The sequence below is a fragment of the Grus americana genome, chromosome Z, assembly GCF_028858705.1.
Source record: "Grus americana isolate bGruAme1 chromosome Z, bGruAme1.mat, whole genome shotgun sequence".
NCBI lineage: Eukaryota > Metazoa > Chordata > Aves > Gruiformes > Gruidae > Grus > Grus americana.
In genome coordinates, this window is record NC_072891.1 from 39,645,751 (window position 1) to 39,660,416 (window position 14,666).

Genomic DNA, 14,666 nt, shown 5'->3' on the forward strand with positions numbered 1-14,666 from the left:
TACCTCCAATGTGCATTTAAGACACCATGACCTCGACAACTTTCATTTTGCTGCTCTTCTTAAAAACATGGGTTTATTATTACAAACCTGAATGCAGCTGTCCTTGGAAAGAGTCTTAAATTTATCCAAGAGCCTGCAGTGACACATACATTGGAGAAAAGTAAGGGGAACAAGTAGGTTTGCATAACTATAAGATACTGTATCATCTGACTCCAGCTGTAATTCCTTCTAGCTATCAGACTTTTGCTTTTTTTTTTTGTTTTGTTTAAATCAAAACTTAACTGCTAGAGTTAGGCAAGAGTAATTTATTGCCTGAAAGTTTTCACAGTGATTTGTATTTCACAAGATGAGTAGACAGTTGCATTAGGAGAAACAAAGTTGTGGGGGGGAAAAAAAAAGCAAGCAGTAATTGTGGTCCTAAAAACAAGTTACAGCACTAGCTAGCTGCCTTGTGATGCAAATGTGCCTCCTTCAGGACACTCCAATAAGGACTTCACAGGCAATCTTTAGGCTCAACTTGTGCTTCTGTCACCAGTCTTCCCTTGCAGCGCATAGATCTGTCTGCAGAAGAACACAGGGTCTTCCGGCAGCAGCTAATTCCACATATATGAGCGTAACATTACATTTTTAAATCAAATGCTGCATTTAACTTGAGGTCTGTTGAACTCAGGGCAGCAGAAGACATCACGTAAAGAGTTCTTTATGAACACAAACTCTGCCTCCAAAGCTTGATAGAGAAAACGGTGACGGGAAGTGTCATTCCCTCCACGTCCTGCAACACTGAAGAATTTTAACCTCGTGAGCTTCATTTATGCAGGAAAAAGACTCACGTAACAGATCATGAACCTTCTTGTTTCTCTAGCCTGTTATTACAGGTCCTTTTTTGCTTGCACTGTGAAATTGCATCTATGTTAATCAACAGCATGCAGCATAAAATGTGGCTTGACTGTGGTAAAAGTCTGAGCTAGTAAAAATAGCTGGCTGATAAAAAGTAAAGCAGGACAGTGTCTATTATGAGTCGTGTTCAACAATTGTTCTAATGAAAGCTAGAGATGAAAACTTGGTGGCTTTGGTTTTTATTTCTTCCCCTCTAGGATCTCCAAGTTCACACAAAATAAAACATCGCTATTCAGTTGACCACAGTATTTCACAGGGCTAAAACATTTGTTCTATGGTTTTAACACTTAAACAGTTTAGAATTGCATCTGCAGATGACTATTTGTGCGATGCCTCCATCTTACACAGTTCCGGTCAATCAAATGCTGCCTTTTTTGTTAAGTGCTCATTTAATAAGCTTTACCTCTATCTAGCTCTTTCCAGGATAATAAAAATACAAAAATCTGGTTCAATGTATTTTTAAAAGTGGGATGTTAGAGTGCTCTAGACTTTAATCTCTAAAATACTTAGTGTGATTTTCATTTATCCCCTTTCATAAGAGCTTTTCATTTATCCCCAATCTTTCACAAGAGCTTTTCATTTATCCCCAGTCTTTCACAGGAGCTTTTTTTTTGTCTTTTTTTTTTTTTGGTCTTTTTTTTTTTTTTTAAGTATCACAGACTACTGTGTTGGACTGAATCTGTCAAAGTTGCTAACAGAGAAGTTAGCAACAAAAATTGAAAATGAGATTGTATCTCAAATACTCGTAACATTTGCTTACCATCACAGTAAGGAAGTATCCCTTAGTAGGGTATAATATTTGGCTGCAGCTATTTGAGCAATCTGAAGGAAGTACTTAATTTTTAACTCTGCAGGGAAGCTTGAAGGTGGCTTGATTTATTTTTAAGTTTTCTTTAATTCACAGGAAGAAGCAGTACATTTTTAAAATGTTTATTCAGCTTCAGATATCTCTTCTAAAGATACCTGTAGTATATTCAATATACATCTTCCCTCATTCCTTCAAACACACTTAAGCTTTGAGGTAATTTAGGACAAAATATAAGAACACTTTTAAAAAATAAAAGCAAAAGATCAGTAAAAAAAATTTAGGCAGGATAAATAGAAAAATATTCTGTCTTCCTTTCACTACATATAGTTTCAGCAGAATGCACTTCAAAAAGCAAAATAATCAAGTCACTAGTCCAAAATTAAGTGTATTTCTCAAGCAAAACTGACTTAAGCAAGCATTTCACCTGAGTTTACATTTCAGGGATTGGGCCCATAGCAATAGAGAAGACAAAGCATCCAAGGGCAGACTGTCCCATGTCATTCTACCCCTTAGAGGGGTACAGGAAGGAATGGAGGGAGGGAATTATTATTTAAGAAGAAAAAACCCCAAACCTTGTCTTGCTGGCTCCATGTAAGCAAAAGATGGTACTCTCTATAGCAGCATCTCCATTCATGCCTGTCAGCCAGTACTGACTCTGCCAGTATTATCCTATCTGCACAAAGGAACCTATATCCAGGGAGATTTTGGGAAATATTAGCAATGGTGTCCTGCTGTCCCAGAGGGACCTTTCAGTTTAAGGAGTGTATTCCAGAGACGCAAGGCACTTGCTAGAAAGGCCTGAGATGAAATCTTTGAGTCTAGAAGATGGTCCTTTGCCCACCCACTGAACAATAAGGGTATGCCACACTTCCTCTATGAGATAATTCCAAAGGAACTCTGATTTAAAATGTGGCATCTTCTGGCACACGTGAAGATTATTCCTTTGGAAAGCATGATTTCACCCTCTCATTTATATGCTATATTGGAAGACTGCAATACTCTAAGTAAGATATTTTTACAGTTGGAAAGATATGTTTTGGGAATGACATAGGCAATGCAAGGTATAGTTCTTTAGGCTGAATGAAAAAAGCTAATCGGAGTCTTCATCGTCGAGGTATTCCTCTGCATTACTTAATGTTCGGACTGTACCTGAAAAGAAACAAAATTTTCTCAAAATCCAGGATAAAATCAGAAAAAGCCTCACATCTGCAATGTTCGCAAACCAGCATCTGAGAAAACTGATTCCTCTATCATTTAGAGATGTTAGGGCTACGTGGATGGGGCTATAGATCTGGATCTCAAAGGCAGGGCTAAGCCAGTAATCGCATCTCCTACATACAAGATTTATTTTGTTCGTGGCCTTTAAGAGCCATCTTCTGGCTCCTTGGAATCTGTACAGCAGAGCTGGAACTCTTTAATTCTATTTTCTGTATATATTATTTCTAAGTCGCAAAGGAAAGGATGGGTGAGTTGGCAGGTCTTATTCTGAGTGCCTAACTGGCTGCCATTCTGTGCTTAAAATCAAACACATTCCGTCTATTCTCTCCCCTCCCTCATTTCTCACCTAGTTTTTTTCCTGAATAAATATTTCTTATATCTACTTATAAGCTTTTGCTTTTGAAGGATAGTAAGCAGAAAACAGGACCATTAAAGTATATTCACCAGATGTGCAGCAGTGCCTGGAGAACTACATCTATCTTTGGGACTGTACAAAGATAAATAACATGGGCTTTTTGTGACAGTTTATTATTTGCCTACAGATTTTCAAATATATGGGAATAGGAATATGGATTATATATAAAGTATGTATTGTACTACTGAGAGCCAGGAACCACTAGATCCAAGTCAGTCATAGCTTTGCAATAACATATTAAAACAAAGCATTAAAAATATCAGGTGCAGTCATAACAAGACTCACGTAATTCACAGAAGTGATAACCATATTATCCTAGACTTCTGGAAGAAGAAAAATGAGTAAATTTAAAACTGACCTGCTCAACTGTTTTAATAAAAGAAATCTAAGAGAAAAAAAATATATTTTTTTTCCTTTTTGAATAGGAGAAGCAGCAAAGGAAGAAAGGAAAGAAAAATTTTAAAAAATGTAGAGCCCTGTGCTCAAGGGGCCATACTTCAAGAAAGGACAAATCCCATTTTTTCTGTGTAACAATTGTTCCCTCTTTCAGGAGCACAAATGACACAATCTTTTTGCACTTCTATGACAGGATTTTAATAACTTTCATTTCTTAGAATATACTTCAGCAATCATGACATTTGAATGTGTGTGTATACAACTAAAACACAAACCTGAATATTTAAGTGGAGGCAAAGTAAGCTTTTATAGACAGACTATGATAGAAGTCATATCTAAATAGGAACAGATTTGAAACTGGGGACAGGAAGACTATTGATATAGGACTGAATCTCTGAAAAAGAGTAATTGTTTCGCTCACAGACATTGGAAATACTGAAATGTAGAATCGATAGATACAGAAGAAATGAATAAAAATAACCAAGAAAATACAAAATACAAGAAAAGTATACACATCACTGGTGCCACAGAGATTATAAAAGGCCAAATTAAGACACAAAAAACAAACAAGGAAGCTAATATTGAAATTGAAGTTAGACTGAGAACATCAGCTCTTCTATCAAGGCAAACAAGAAAGGATAGTGTGCGAAGAGTACCAGAGACTGGTGATAGATGAAGTGAATCAGTCAGCCATGAAACTATTAATTTAGAGGGAGTGAAGCAAATGCACCAGAAGTAGAAGTTACCCAGTATCAGAAAATGAAACATTAATACAATTATTAGGGACATTAGAACAGAGAATACTCCTGTACCAGGTGCCTATAACTGACAGGCAAAGATGAAATAAGTGCTTCTAACAGGGATTAACTTACAACAGAAAAAAAAAGCATGGAAACAGAAGAAATTCTGCCCTTTGTTACAACTGCTTTCTTCAAAGTCAAAACTAGTGGAAATAATGTCAAGGTTTTCTGGGAAATCCTGATATTACCTCTATCAAAAAGCTGGACAGTATTTTTTCTGCCATCGATCTACTTGGCGTTCTAAAGCTGCAGTCAGCTATTCCACCATTTAATGTTCATAACTGCTAACCACTCACAGGCTAGCATTCCCTCTGTTCTCGCTAGCCCGGCGACAAGACAGTTGCTAGACTGCATACACCACTGATACAAGCTGTAACTCTGCCTGTGTTTTCAAGTAATTTCTCATTTCATATATAATTCACCTAGGGTTTCCACCCTAACTTCAGGCTCCTGAAAGCTACAGGTGACATTAACTATGTGATACTCAACAATTCAGTCTTTGTTCAGCTTTTTAAAATAGCCTTGTATCTCTAACTCTTTTGTACGTGGACACTGTGCTATTAGGAGAGATGAACGCAAGTGGGAGGCAGTGAGACTACTTTCATGAATACCTGAAAGCATTCTTTTTTTCTCTATTACAGTCACTCAGAGGAATAAAAAATAGGAATAAAAAAAAATTTAAAAAAAAAAGAGCAATAAGAAAATAAAAGAGGAGCATCTGTTGGTGTTTGTTTGGCTTAATTTGGAGGAACAGATATGCATAAGGGGGAACATACCACATCAGTTTACTCTCACACCTTGTCCCTTTTGGTGTATACTGCTTTTAGAGCAGTTTTGATTCTTCCTTTCTTTCTCTCTCTCCTCTCTGAAGGGCCTGTTTTCTGCTTCCTTCCCCACCCTATTTCCACATCTTCTGAACTCTTTTACCTCTTTCTGACACAAGATGGCATTTTGTGTGGAGTCAGCAACACTGAATGTGATAAACCACAGGTCTCTATCATAGCTCTACTGAACTAACCCTTCTCAAGTGAACCCTTCCAAACACAGCTCTTAGCCCATGTAGCTCTCAACTGGTTTTTATGGCTATCAACATACTGATACTTGGTTGAAAAATTAAGTGTCCTCTAAAAAAGGAAATACCTGCACTCTGTTTCTTCTTAAGCAGGGAAGCACAAGCTGCATTGGTTGCCATGTCTAAAGCCAGTTTCTTCTCATTGTTCTTCAGATCTATTCTTGCCCCTTTATAACAGAAAATTTTCATCATGAATCACTGTCCCAACTATTTCTTGAGCAATGGTATTATGATATGAATTTCAATAGCATGGGTAGAACAGTAACGGACAAGAGAATCTCATCTGTGGACTGCTCTGAAGCAGATTAAAAACTATGAATGCTCTTCTATAAATTACAGTTGGCTAGGGAAGTCGCTGGCTGCTCTCCCTTTCCAGGAAGCAGATGTCATTGCTGTTCTGGGGTTAAGTGCCTAATTTTGTCTGCAAAGCAGCATGAGATTTGTCTTGAGCAGGTGAGGTGTCTACTTTCCAAACAGCTGCCAGAATTTTCTGCAAGGCTTATAAAGTCAGGCAGGTAAGCTGGCTAAGGACTGTACCTGGGTTATACGAAAACAGTTCAAAAAATACAGATTAATAAACATTCAGGAATCTAGTCTGCCACACAGATTGTTGAAACCTTGGTGAAGATCTTTACCCTTTGCCAGCAGCATCTCTACAATATCTGCATAACCTTTCCATGCAGCAGCATGCAAAGCTGTGTCTCCCAATTTGTTCTGTGGAGTTAGAGGGAAAAGCAACAGGATTAAAATACAGCAAAAAAACTTTCAGCTTGTACCAAGGATGAATAACAACACACCTCTGCTCTAAGGGTCTGTCAGTTTAACCTACCTGTTGGTTTAACTCTAGGTTTGCCTGGGTAAACAGAACATCCACTATATCTGCAGAAAACAAGGGGGTGGGAGGAATAAAGAGAAAGAATTAGTGGAAACAAAATACTTTTTGTGTTCACAGTATGAACTTTGGTTAAGATTCAATGAAAGAGTAATCCAATCAGCTAGTGAAAATCTCTAACAGACAGACTGCATTGAGCAAACAACCATTGGTCGCAAAGAAATGCTACTGCATAAAATACCCAAAACAATACAACACTTATTTTTTGTCTGTCCTTCTTCCCACTCTGTTTCTAACAGTGATGCTGATTAGAAAGCCTGCTTCAACAGCAACAACAAAACACACAGCATTTGATGGAGCTAAGCCTCCCTACCAGCTTTAACTTTTCTTTTTAAAAAAACTAGAATGACATTAAAAAATACTGGCTTTCTTATTTAGTACTGCAGTTTTAGCAATCAGTCTAACAAGCACATTAAGAAAACCAGAGAACAGTCATTTCAAATTAATTTTCTGATACCTTTGTGGCCTCCATGGCATGCCCAGTACAGAGCTGTGTTTCCAGCTTTGTCTAAGCCATTGACCCCAACTCGATTATCCAAACACTCTCTCAACCAGCTTAGGTTACCTGAAAGACAAATTCCGTTTTGAAAAGTTAACATAACCATTAAAGGCATGTAGCTCTTCCTGAAGGGCGTCAGTCCTCCTATGAACTTATGAGGAAAAAAAGTGATTAGCAGCAATGCTAATAATTCATAAAACAATCAGTCCAAGTCATACCAAACATCTTTTCTTCCACTCCCAGAAGACCTTTAGATCCCTATCTAGTTAAATAGATAGTACCAAACTCTTTTTCTGTGTATACAATCACAGAGTGGCAATTCTATCAGGGCTGTAAACCAGCTCAGCTTCTGAAAGCTGCAAAACTTACCAGATAACTTGTTCAAGATACCAGACAACCAAAACAGATAGGACACTTTCATTCTAAGTATATTATTATTTTGGCAGAAAACAAATAGATCCTCCTCTAGTATTACACAACTAAACCCTAAATCACACTTACCACGTTTGGCAGCTTCATGCAGTGGGTTATCAATAGACTCAGCTTGCTCTGCCACTGAAATGAAACAGAGAGTAAATGCTAACTACTTCTGAAACTTAAGAGGTATTTGACACTTGTGTGGAAATAAAACTGATTTATTTCAGAAGAACCAGTAATATACATATTTGACTCTAATGTGAAAGGGGACTTGTGAGTGATGGACTAATCAGATGCACTTCAATTTGCTATGTATGAGAAAGCATTTCAGAAAGAGCTTGTAAAAACTTCAAACAACAGCACCAAATTGATCAGTGGTTGCAAGCCACCAGGCATCTGGCAATATTTCATCTTGGTTGCTACTTCCCTTTCTACAGCTCTCAGATGCTTCTGAGGACTTGCATACGCCTAGGCTTTCAACCTACAGCTTGCTATTTGTAGTTATGAGTGAATTATTTCCAAGGGGTCTGTGAAGGATAACTAAAAAAGTCCACTGTCAGTAGGCTTCCTATTTGTTTTATGAAGATTTTTTATTTTCCCTGGAAAACTTGTAGGAGGTCTGCAAATCAAAACTGCTTAAACAACGAAGGTAGTGATGGACAGATTGAAGTTCAGGCTTCTGTAGACCTTCTCTTCATCTCACAAGCTTTAGGTTTTACTAGAGAGGAGCAGCAAACAGTTCCTGGTTACTGTGCTGTTGCAATGGAAAAAAAAAAACCAAACACAAAACAAACCAAAAACCCAAACCACACCAAAAAAAACCCAACCCTGAACAGCACTGTGAAACAGTTGGAAGTGGGACAATGATCTGGAAACTCTTTTTTGTAAACTTCTTCTCTAGGTGGAAAACCTTGTGATTCCTAAGGGTACAGGCAAGTAGGGCAGTGGACAATCTGAGATAAGTAGGCTCTCTAAGCCCTTGCACTATTGCTTGTTACAGGAGGCAGGGAGAACATGAAAGCATGTTTCTCAGATCAAACTGTTGCTGTAATCAGATGCAATGCAGGCAAATATAATGTATGCCAGTTATCAGAAATAAAAGTTTCAAGACTGTTGTGGCCTATCCAGATCTTTTCTTACTTTGGTATGTATTCCTCCCATAATACTTGTAAACTGCAAGATCTAACATGCTTCTCTCTCCTGCTGTGAGTAAAATAAAATGCAAATGCTAGATTCTGATATTTCTGTTTAAAAAAAGTTGTGCAAATAGTGAACAGAATCCTAAAGCAGAGTGGCAGAAGCCAGTCCCAGAGCAGCCAGCCATTACACACGGAGAAAATGCTAGTCTTTTTGTGCAGAGCAGAAAGCATTAACACTAACAACACTGTCTCAAAAGCCTAAAACTAACTTTGTCTTTAGGAAATTCTTGTCAGAAGTTCAGTAGTAAGTATTTTTAATGCAGATTACACCGATTCTGTCTCCATCAGCTTTTCCACTCAGTTTTTTTCAAATGTGTTCCTTCAAGCCCAGCAGATGGAGCACAAGACCCCACCAGAGACTCAGCAGTTTCAGGTCCACCTCCACCTTTAGATAAATGCTGCGGAAGAGCAGGAGATCACAGTGTTTCAATGGTTCAGACTGAACCTAGGCAGTCCTAATGGTGGCAACCAGTGGAAGCAGGCCTTTGGGGATTTTGCACAGTTTGTCTAAAGCAGAAGACACGCTCCTGGTACTCTTCGTTCTCAGAGTCTGCAGAGGCTTATGTTCCGCTTACACATGACGTTTTTGCAAATGTGCAGAGATACCACCACCCCATGTCCCCACCTCCCCCCCCGCCCTAAAATAGTGGTTAAACTGTTGCTGAGATAACTTTTCAATAAAGCACTCTGGAAGCAACTTTCCCAAATGATCTCAATGTGGACACAAACTGAATTAGTAAGTTGTTTGTTTTAAATTATAACACAGTTCAACGTTCGAAAGAAATTTAAGTTTGGTAAGCATGTGTAAACTATTTTCTTGTATATAACAGTGACCATCTCTGGCAGATGGCAAGAATAGAATCAGTCTGGAAGTCACAAACTAAAGTGAAATTTGATGCCATGGTCTCAATAACTGCACCACAGGCTTCTATTCATGCAGTTCTACTAACTACAAGTCAGGGCAGGGAATCATAGCACTGCTGCCATGTCTCCTAGTGAAGAAGGGACAACATGAAGCAATCACAGTTACTAACGTATTAGCAGTTTTGATGCAACCTGTCATGTGACACTGCTACTCTGCCTACATTTCCTGGGAGGACTTGGAAGAATTGTGCTGTGCTGTCTGTACTCATGGCTTTTCAAAGTGATTTTAGTTGAATCTGAAAAAGCAATTTCTATTCAGTCCAAACAGGTACGAGATATTTAATATGGTGCGATCCCCAAGAAAGCAATGTTTTCTGTGGCTGAATATATTAATTGAAAAGCAAACAAAACAGCCCTATTTCTTTGTTGGGGGCCAGGGGAAGGAATCAGTGAAGGTCTACAGAATTGCTCACAATCTGCTTTAGCTTCCTGTCCATATGCAGATTTACTTAAGAATTCCAGTATTGATTATCTATCTCTAAGAAGCCACTGCACGCTGTGGACTTCTTGGTCTCAAAGCTACTAAAGGGTGCAGCTGTCCATCCTTAGGTCTCCTTAAAAAAAAGGTCAAGTACAGACAAGGAATATAGCCAAGACACTGCTAATGAAAAGGCCTTAAAAACTGCAATACTTTCACTGAGGAATCAAGAATACAAGCCTATCAGTTTCATGTGCCATCTGTAAAACCATCCTTTAGATTCAAGTGTTCTTCCCCTTAAAACTGAGAACATCTGTTGTTGCTACCTGCACAACCAGAAACACGAACACTTGGCAGACTCTTGGCTGTCTCTAGGTGGTAACTGATATTGCAGATGTATTCCGAAATACGCTGGTAGAGCACTGTTAAATGCCAATACTGTGATCAGTTTTTTAAAATAAGTGTATCAGTTATTTATCTTTAATGATTTCCTTTGATTGTGAATGATCTTACCAAATGAAAATATTCTAGACATTACCATAGTTGCTTGGAATTAGTCCAGTTCTCCCTTTGCAAGTTCCTTTCCACCAATTTGTATCACTCTGCAGAGAAAAGGGAAAAAATTTTAGAAGGGATATGCTGCATCTCAGAAGTATTCAGTCTGTATGGGATGTCTTAGACTTACCATGTCTGAGATGTAAATGATATCTCCTTCTTCAAAGTACAGTTCATCTGGCTTTAAAAAAAAAATTAAAAAAGGAAGAGTAAACAAAAATCTGAATGTGTGTATTTAAGTAAAACAAATACCTGGATAATGCAGAGCACATTCAGCTCTTCTTCCAAAACAACAGTAACTCAAATTCTCTAGCAACTAGACAACAGCCTCACAGTCTTTCATACTGTAGTTTGACTGGCCTACAGCTAACTTTTTGGATTTGTAACTGTCCTGACAACTGAGGAAAAGACTGCAGCCTGTCCATCAGAGCAGTGTGCAAGAAAAACAGTGAAATATATCTTGTGTTTGTTAACTTCATCCCCTTTTTGGTTGATCCTAGTTCATCAAATCTCTTAGTTCTCAATTATCTTTGTTGCCTTTGAAAGAAAAGGAAAAAAAATCATGTATATTGCTGATCTTAAATTACAGGTAACTGATACTAGAGAAGAAAGCATGCTGCTTTTTAAAAGAGCTGTACTTAAAAAAGGAGAGTGATGATTAATCACACAGTTTTAGTCACATTAAGAACTGATATCCATCAATAGGCTTTTTCATTGAAAATAGTATAGTAAGTCTAATAGGCCAAACCTAGCAGCACTGCAGAAATATTATAGACAAGATTAACATTAGGCTTCTCAAAACCCTAAAATCTAGATGTACTTACCGTTCTGGGCTCAAATGTATACAGGGCCCTGAACACTTTAACCTGCCCTAAAATAAAAAAAAAAATAGTATCAGTATCATGCCTTCTAAACACAGCTCACACATACAGCCCTCAAATCCAAATAAATTTTCTTCCTTAATCCTTAAAGCTGCTTGCTGAATTTGTATTATGCCTCTGTCAATGAAAATCATGATGGAAAGACTCAACCCAGCAGAGTATGTTCTGAAGGAAATGGGCCAACAGATCAGCTAAATGTAAGCTGCCTCTTGTGCACACCTAACATGATCTACATAGCTTACCATGCAAGTCAACTAAAGTCATCGATTTCTGAGGCTAAGTGTAGTTTCAGTCATACACACGCTCTCATACATGTTATACACATTTTTATTAATAATATCAGATTTATCAAATGATACGGAGTTAAGGAAATAATAAAGAAATGAAACAATGACCAATGTCTGCAACATATTCTCATATTTAGTTGTAGTCATTACTAACTAGGAAAATAATGCAGTAGGACAGAAATCATTGCATTTAAGAAAAATGATAAATGATCACCAAGTCCTATTTATGGAATGTACAAATGACACGGTGTTCTGTTCAGATGCTTAAAGTAAGCTATAGCATTTACAATTCCACTATGTGGGCAACATTTACTTTAATTGAACAGTTTTGAAGAGACTGTCAGCAGCATCCAAGCCAAGAAAAGACAACCTTAATGCAGAGCACTACAAATTTAATTGCATAAACTGCAAAAGAAACATCCCTATAAACATTTTTTTAAAAATTCAGTAAAGGTACATTTCAAGAACATCATCCTGGTTTTGGCAAGGATAGAGTTAATTTTCTTCCTAGTGGCTGGTATAGTGCTGTGTTTTGGATTTACGATGAGAATAATGTTGATAACACACTGATGGTTTTAGTTGTTGCCCAGCAGTCAAGGGCTTTTCAGCTTCTCATACTGCCCTGCCAACAAGAAGGCTGGGGGTGCCCAAGAAGCTGGGAGGGGACACAGCCAGGGCAGCTGACCCAAACTGACCAAAAGGATATTCCATACCACATGATGTCATGCTCTGTATATAATGGAGGTTGGCTTGGAGGCAGGGCAGATCAGGAGCTAGCTGAGCATCAGCTTTGGGTGGTGAGCAATTGTGCTGTTCATCACTGTTTTGTATATTCTATTATTATTATCATCATCATCTTCTTCCTTTTCTGTCCTATTAAACTGTCTTTATCTCAGCCCATGAGTCTTACTTTTTTATTTTTCCTTTTCGATTCTCTCCCCATCCCACTCAGGGGTGGGGGGAGGAGCGAGCAAACTGCTGTGGTTGTTTTAGCTGCCGGCCGGGTTAAACCACGACAAGCACCAAGCAGAAAGTATAAGATGAGTATTGGAGAAGAAACGTGTTTCTCACATAATTTCATTAGCTGAACTGAAGTCCACTGAAGCCAATAGAGGAATGTATTACACGGACTGTTCTGTATTGTTTACTTTTAAATATCTTAAGTATGTACCTATATTTCAGGTTCTCACACTATACTTTACATGTTTATATTGATTAACTTGTGACTGAAGCAGTATTTGGTCCATCAGGACAACATATTACTTAGACCACACTTAGCCCAGGCTACGTGGTATCCTCAGAGAAACTGATGAACTTGCTGCCAAAGGTTAGTACTGTGCAATGAAATGCACATACACAAAATTTTGTATAGTATATTATATGGAGAGAACTGAATAATGAGAGAGTAGGTTTCCTTATGTATCAAGAATAAGGCTTTACCTTTCTGTAAAGTACCACCATTGTCGGAATTTTTTTTGCCTGTTTTTTTGCTGGATGTAATCTTCATTACCTCAGTATCTAAAAGCCTGCCCACAATAGTGATCATTTTAGAAAGTTAACGTAAAGGCTTTCTAAATGTCAGTCTAAATGTATATATGCTGACAAGCTTGAGAAAGGAGGATGGTACTCAGCTGTATAAGCTGCCATTCTGCAGCATAACCTACAGTCTTGAGGTGGCTCTTAAATGATGTTTTCAAATACCTCTGGATATTCCCTAGCAAAAGCCATGTCACAGCACTTGTTTATGAAGTGGTATCTACCAAGGCATAACTACTAAGCAAAACATTTTTGTAATCCTCTGTCTCAGGCTTCTTTGGGGCTAAGGGTATGTGAAAGAATAACCATAAATTAATCCGTGTAAACTTTCTAGATTGTGAAATACATGTAGATATTGTATATATGATTTTTCTTCCAGTTTGTAACTGTATCCCGTGTTCCTTTCAGATCTTATTTTTTAATAATACCACAGAATTTCAGTCTGGCTTTACTGGTTCTCTCTCTCACACAGAAGCCATTTCCTAGACATAAAAGGTCCAACACTTCTCAGACCTTTGCCTCAGAAACTAAATACCTGCACTGTGACAACAGCTAAAAAGGATGAAACATCTGTCCTGTTCATTAGTCATATGGAAATGACGAACAAGGGCAGTAGATAGTAATGTGTCTCAGATCTAAGAATGAAATGTCTGCAGCTAGGGAGAAGTAAAACAAACAAACAAACAAAAACAAACAAAAAAACCCCCCAAAGAACAAGAGATGACAAAATAGGATGGGTGACAGAGTACTGTCCCTTCTCCTTGGCTTTCTTACATAGATGACAGAAAAATGCAACATAGAACCGCACACTGACGACTCTGGTGACTTTAACTATCACCCACCAATTTGCAAGGTTTTATGTAAGTAAAAGGAGGAAATGGACAACAAAAGGGAAGAATAAGAAATATTAAAAGAGGAAATGAGAAGACAGCAGAAGGCAGGGAAAAGCAAGAAATATAGATTTGTTTGTGTTGTATGTGTTTCCTGTAATAATGTACTGCATCCATGTCAACAGGTTTTCTAAAACTATCAGACCCTAAGGGGAGGAAAAGAAGAATGCAAACACTGATACTGACAAAAGTATTGCTGAAATGTTGTTTAAACAACAGGCAATTCATGGTTGTGTTTTTTGTGGGTTGGTTGGTTTTTTTTTTTAATTCTGTACAACTGAAACAGAGAGTTACTTCCCCAAATTTCAAGCTGTGGTGTCACACACAGCACAACACATTCTAAAACATTTTCCTGTGATGAAATAAAAGTATAGATTTGCATCTATAGAATTGCAGGTCTAGTTAATTTTATAGCACCTTATATGGGAGTTAAACACTAGTGATTACTGGCACCAATCTTTTAAACATTTCTTGATAAACAGGTATTAAGCCTGGTTATGTTGCTGCATTTAAGAGCTAAGAACGACAGAACTTTAGCACTTGGCATGGCAATTATTTGTGC

At 37.9% G+C, this 14,666-nt stretch overlaps 1 protein-coding gene across 1 annotated transcript in view; it reads right to left on the reverse strand.

Annotated features, from left to right (window-relative positions):
* OSTF1 (osteoclast stimulating factor 1) overlaps positions 1–14,666 on the reverse strand; it is a 22,576-nt gene continuing 7,910 nt past the window's right edge. Inside the window, exons 2-10 of the mRNA XM_054808934.1 lie at positions 11,335–11,381; positions 10,641–10,691; positions 10,494–10,557; positions 7,499–7,552; positions 6,956–7,063; positions 6,436–6,485; positions 6,242–6,320; positions 5,675–5,773; positions 1–2,854 (exon numbers count right to left, since the gene is read on the reverse strand). Of these exons, the coding sequence (XP_054664909.1) occupies positions 2,796–2,854; positions 5,675–5,773; positions 6,242–6,320; positions 6,436–6,485; positions 6,956–7,063; positions 7,499–7,552; positions 10,494–10,557; positions 10,641–10,691; positions 11,335–11,381 (611 nt within the window). The 3' untranslated portion in view covers positions 1–2,795. The remainder of the gene's footprint in view (positions 2,855–5,674; positions 5,774–6,241; positions 6,321–6,435; positions 6,486–6,955; positions 7,064–7,498; positions 7,553–10,493; positions 10,558–10,640; positions 10,692–11,334; positions 11,382–14,666) is intronic.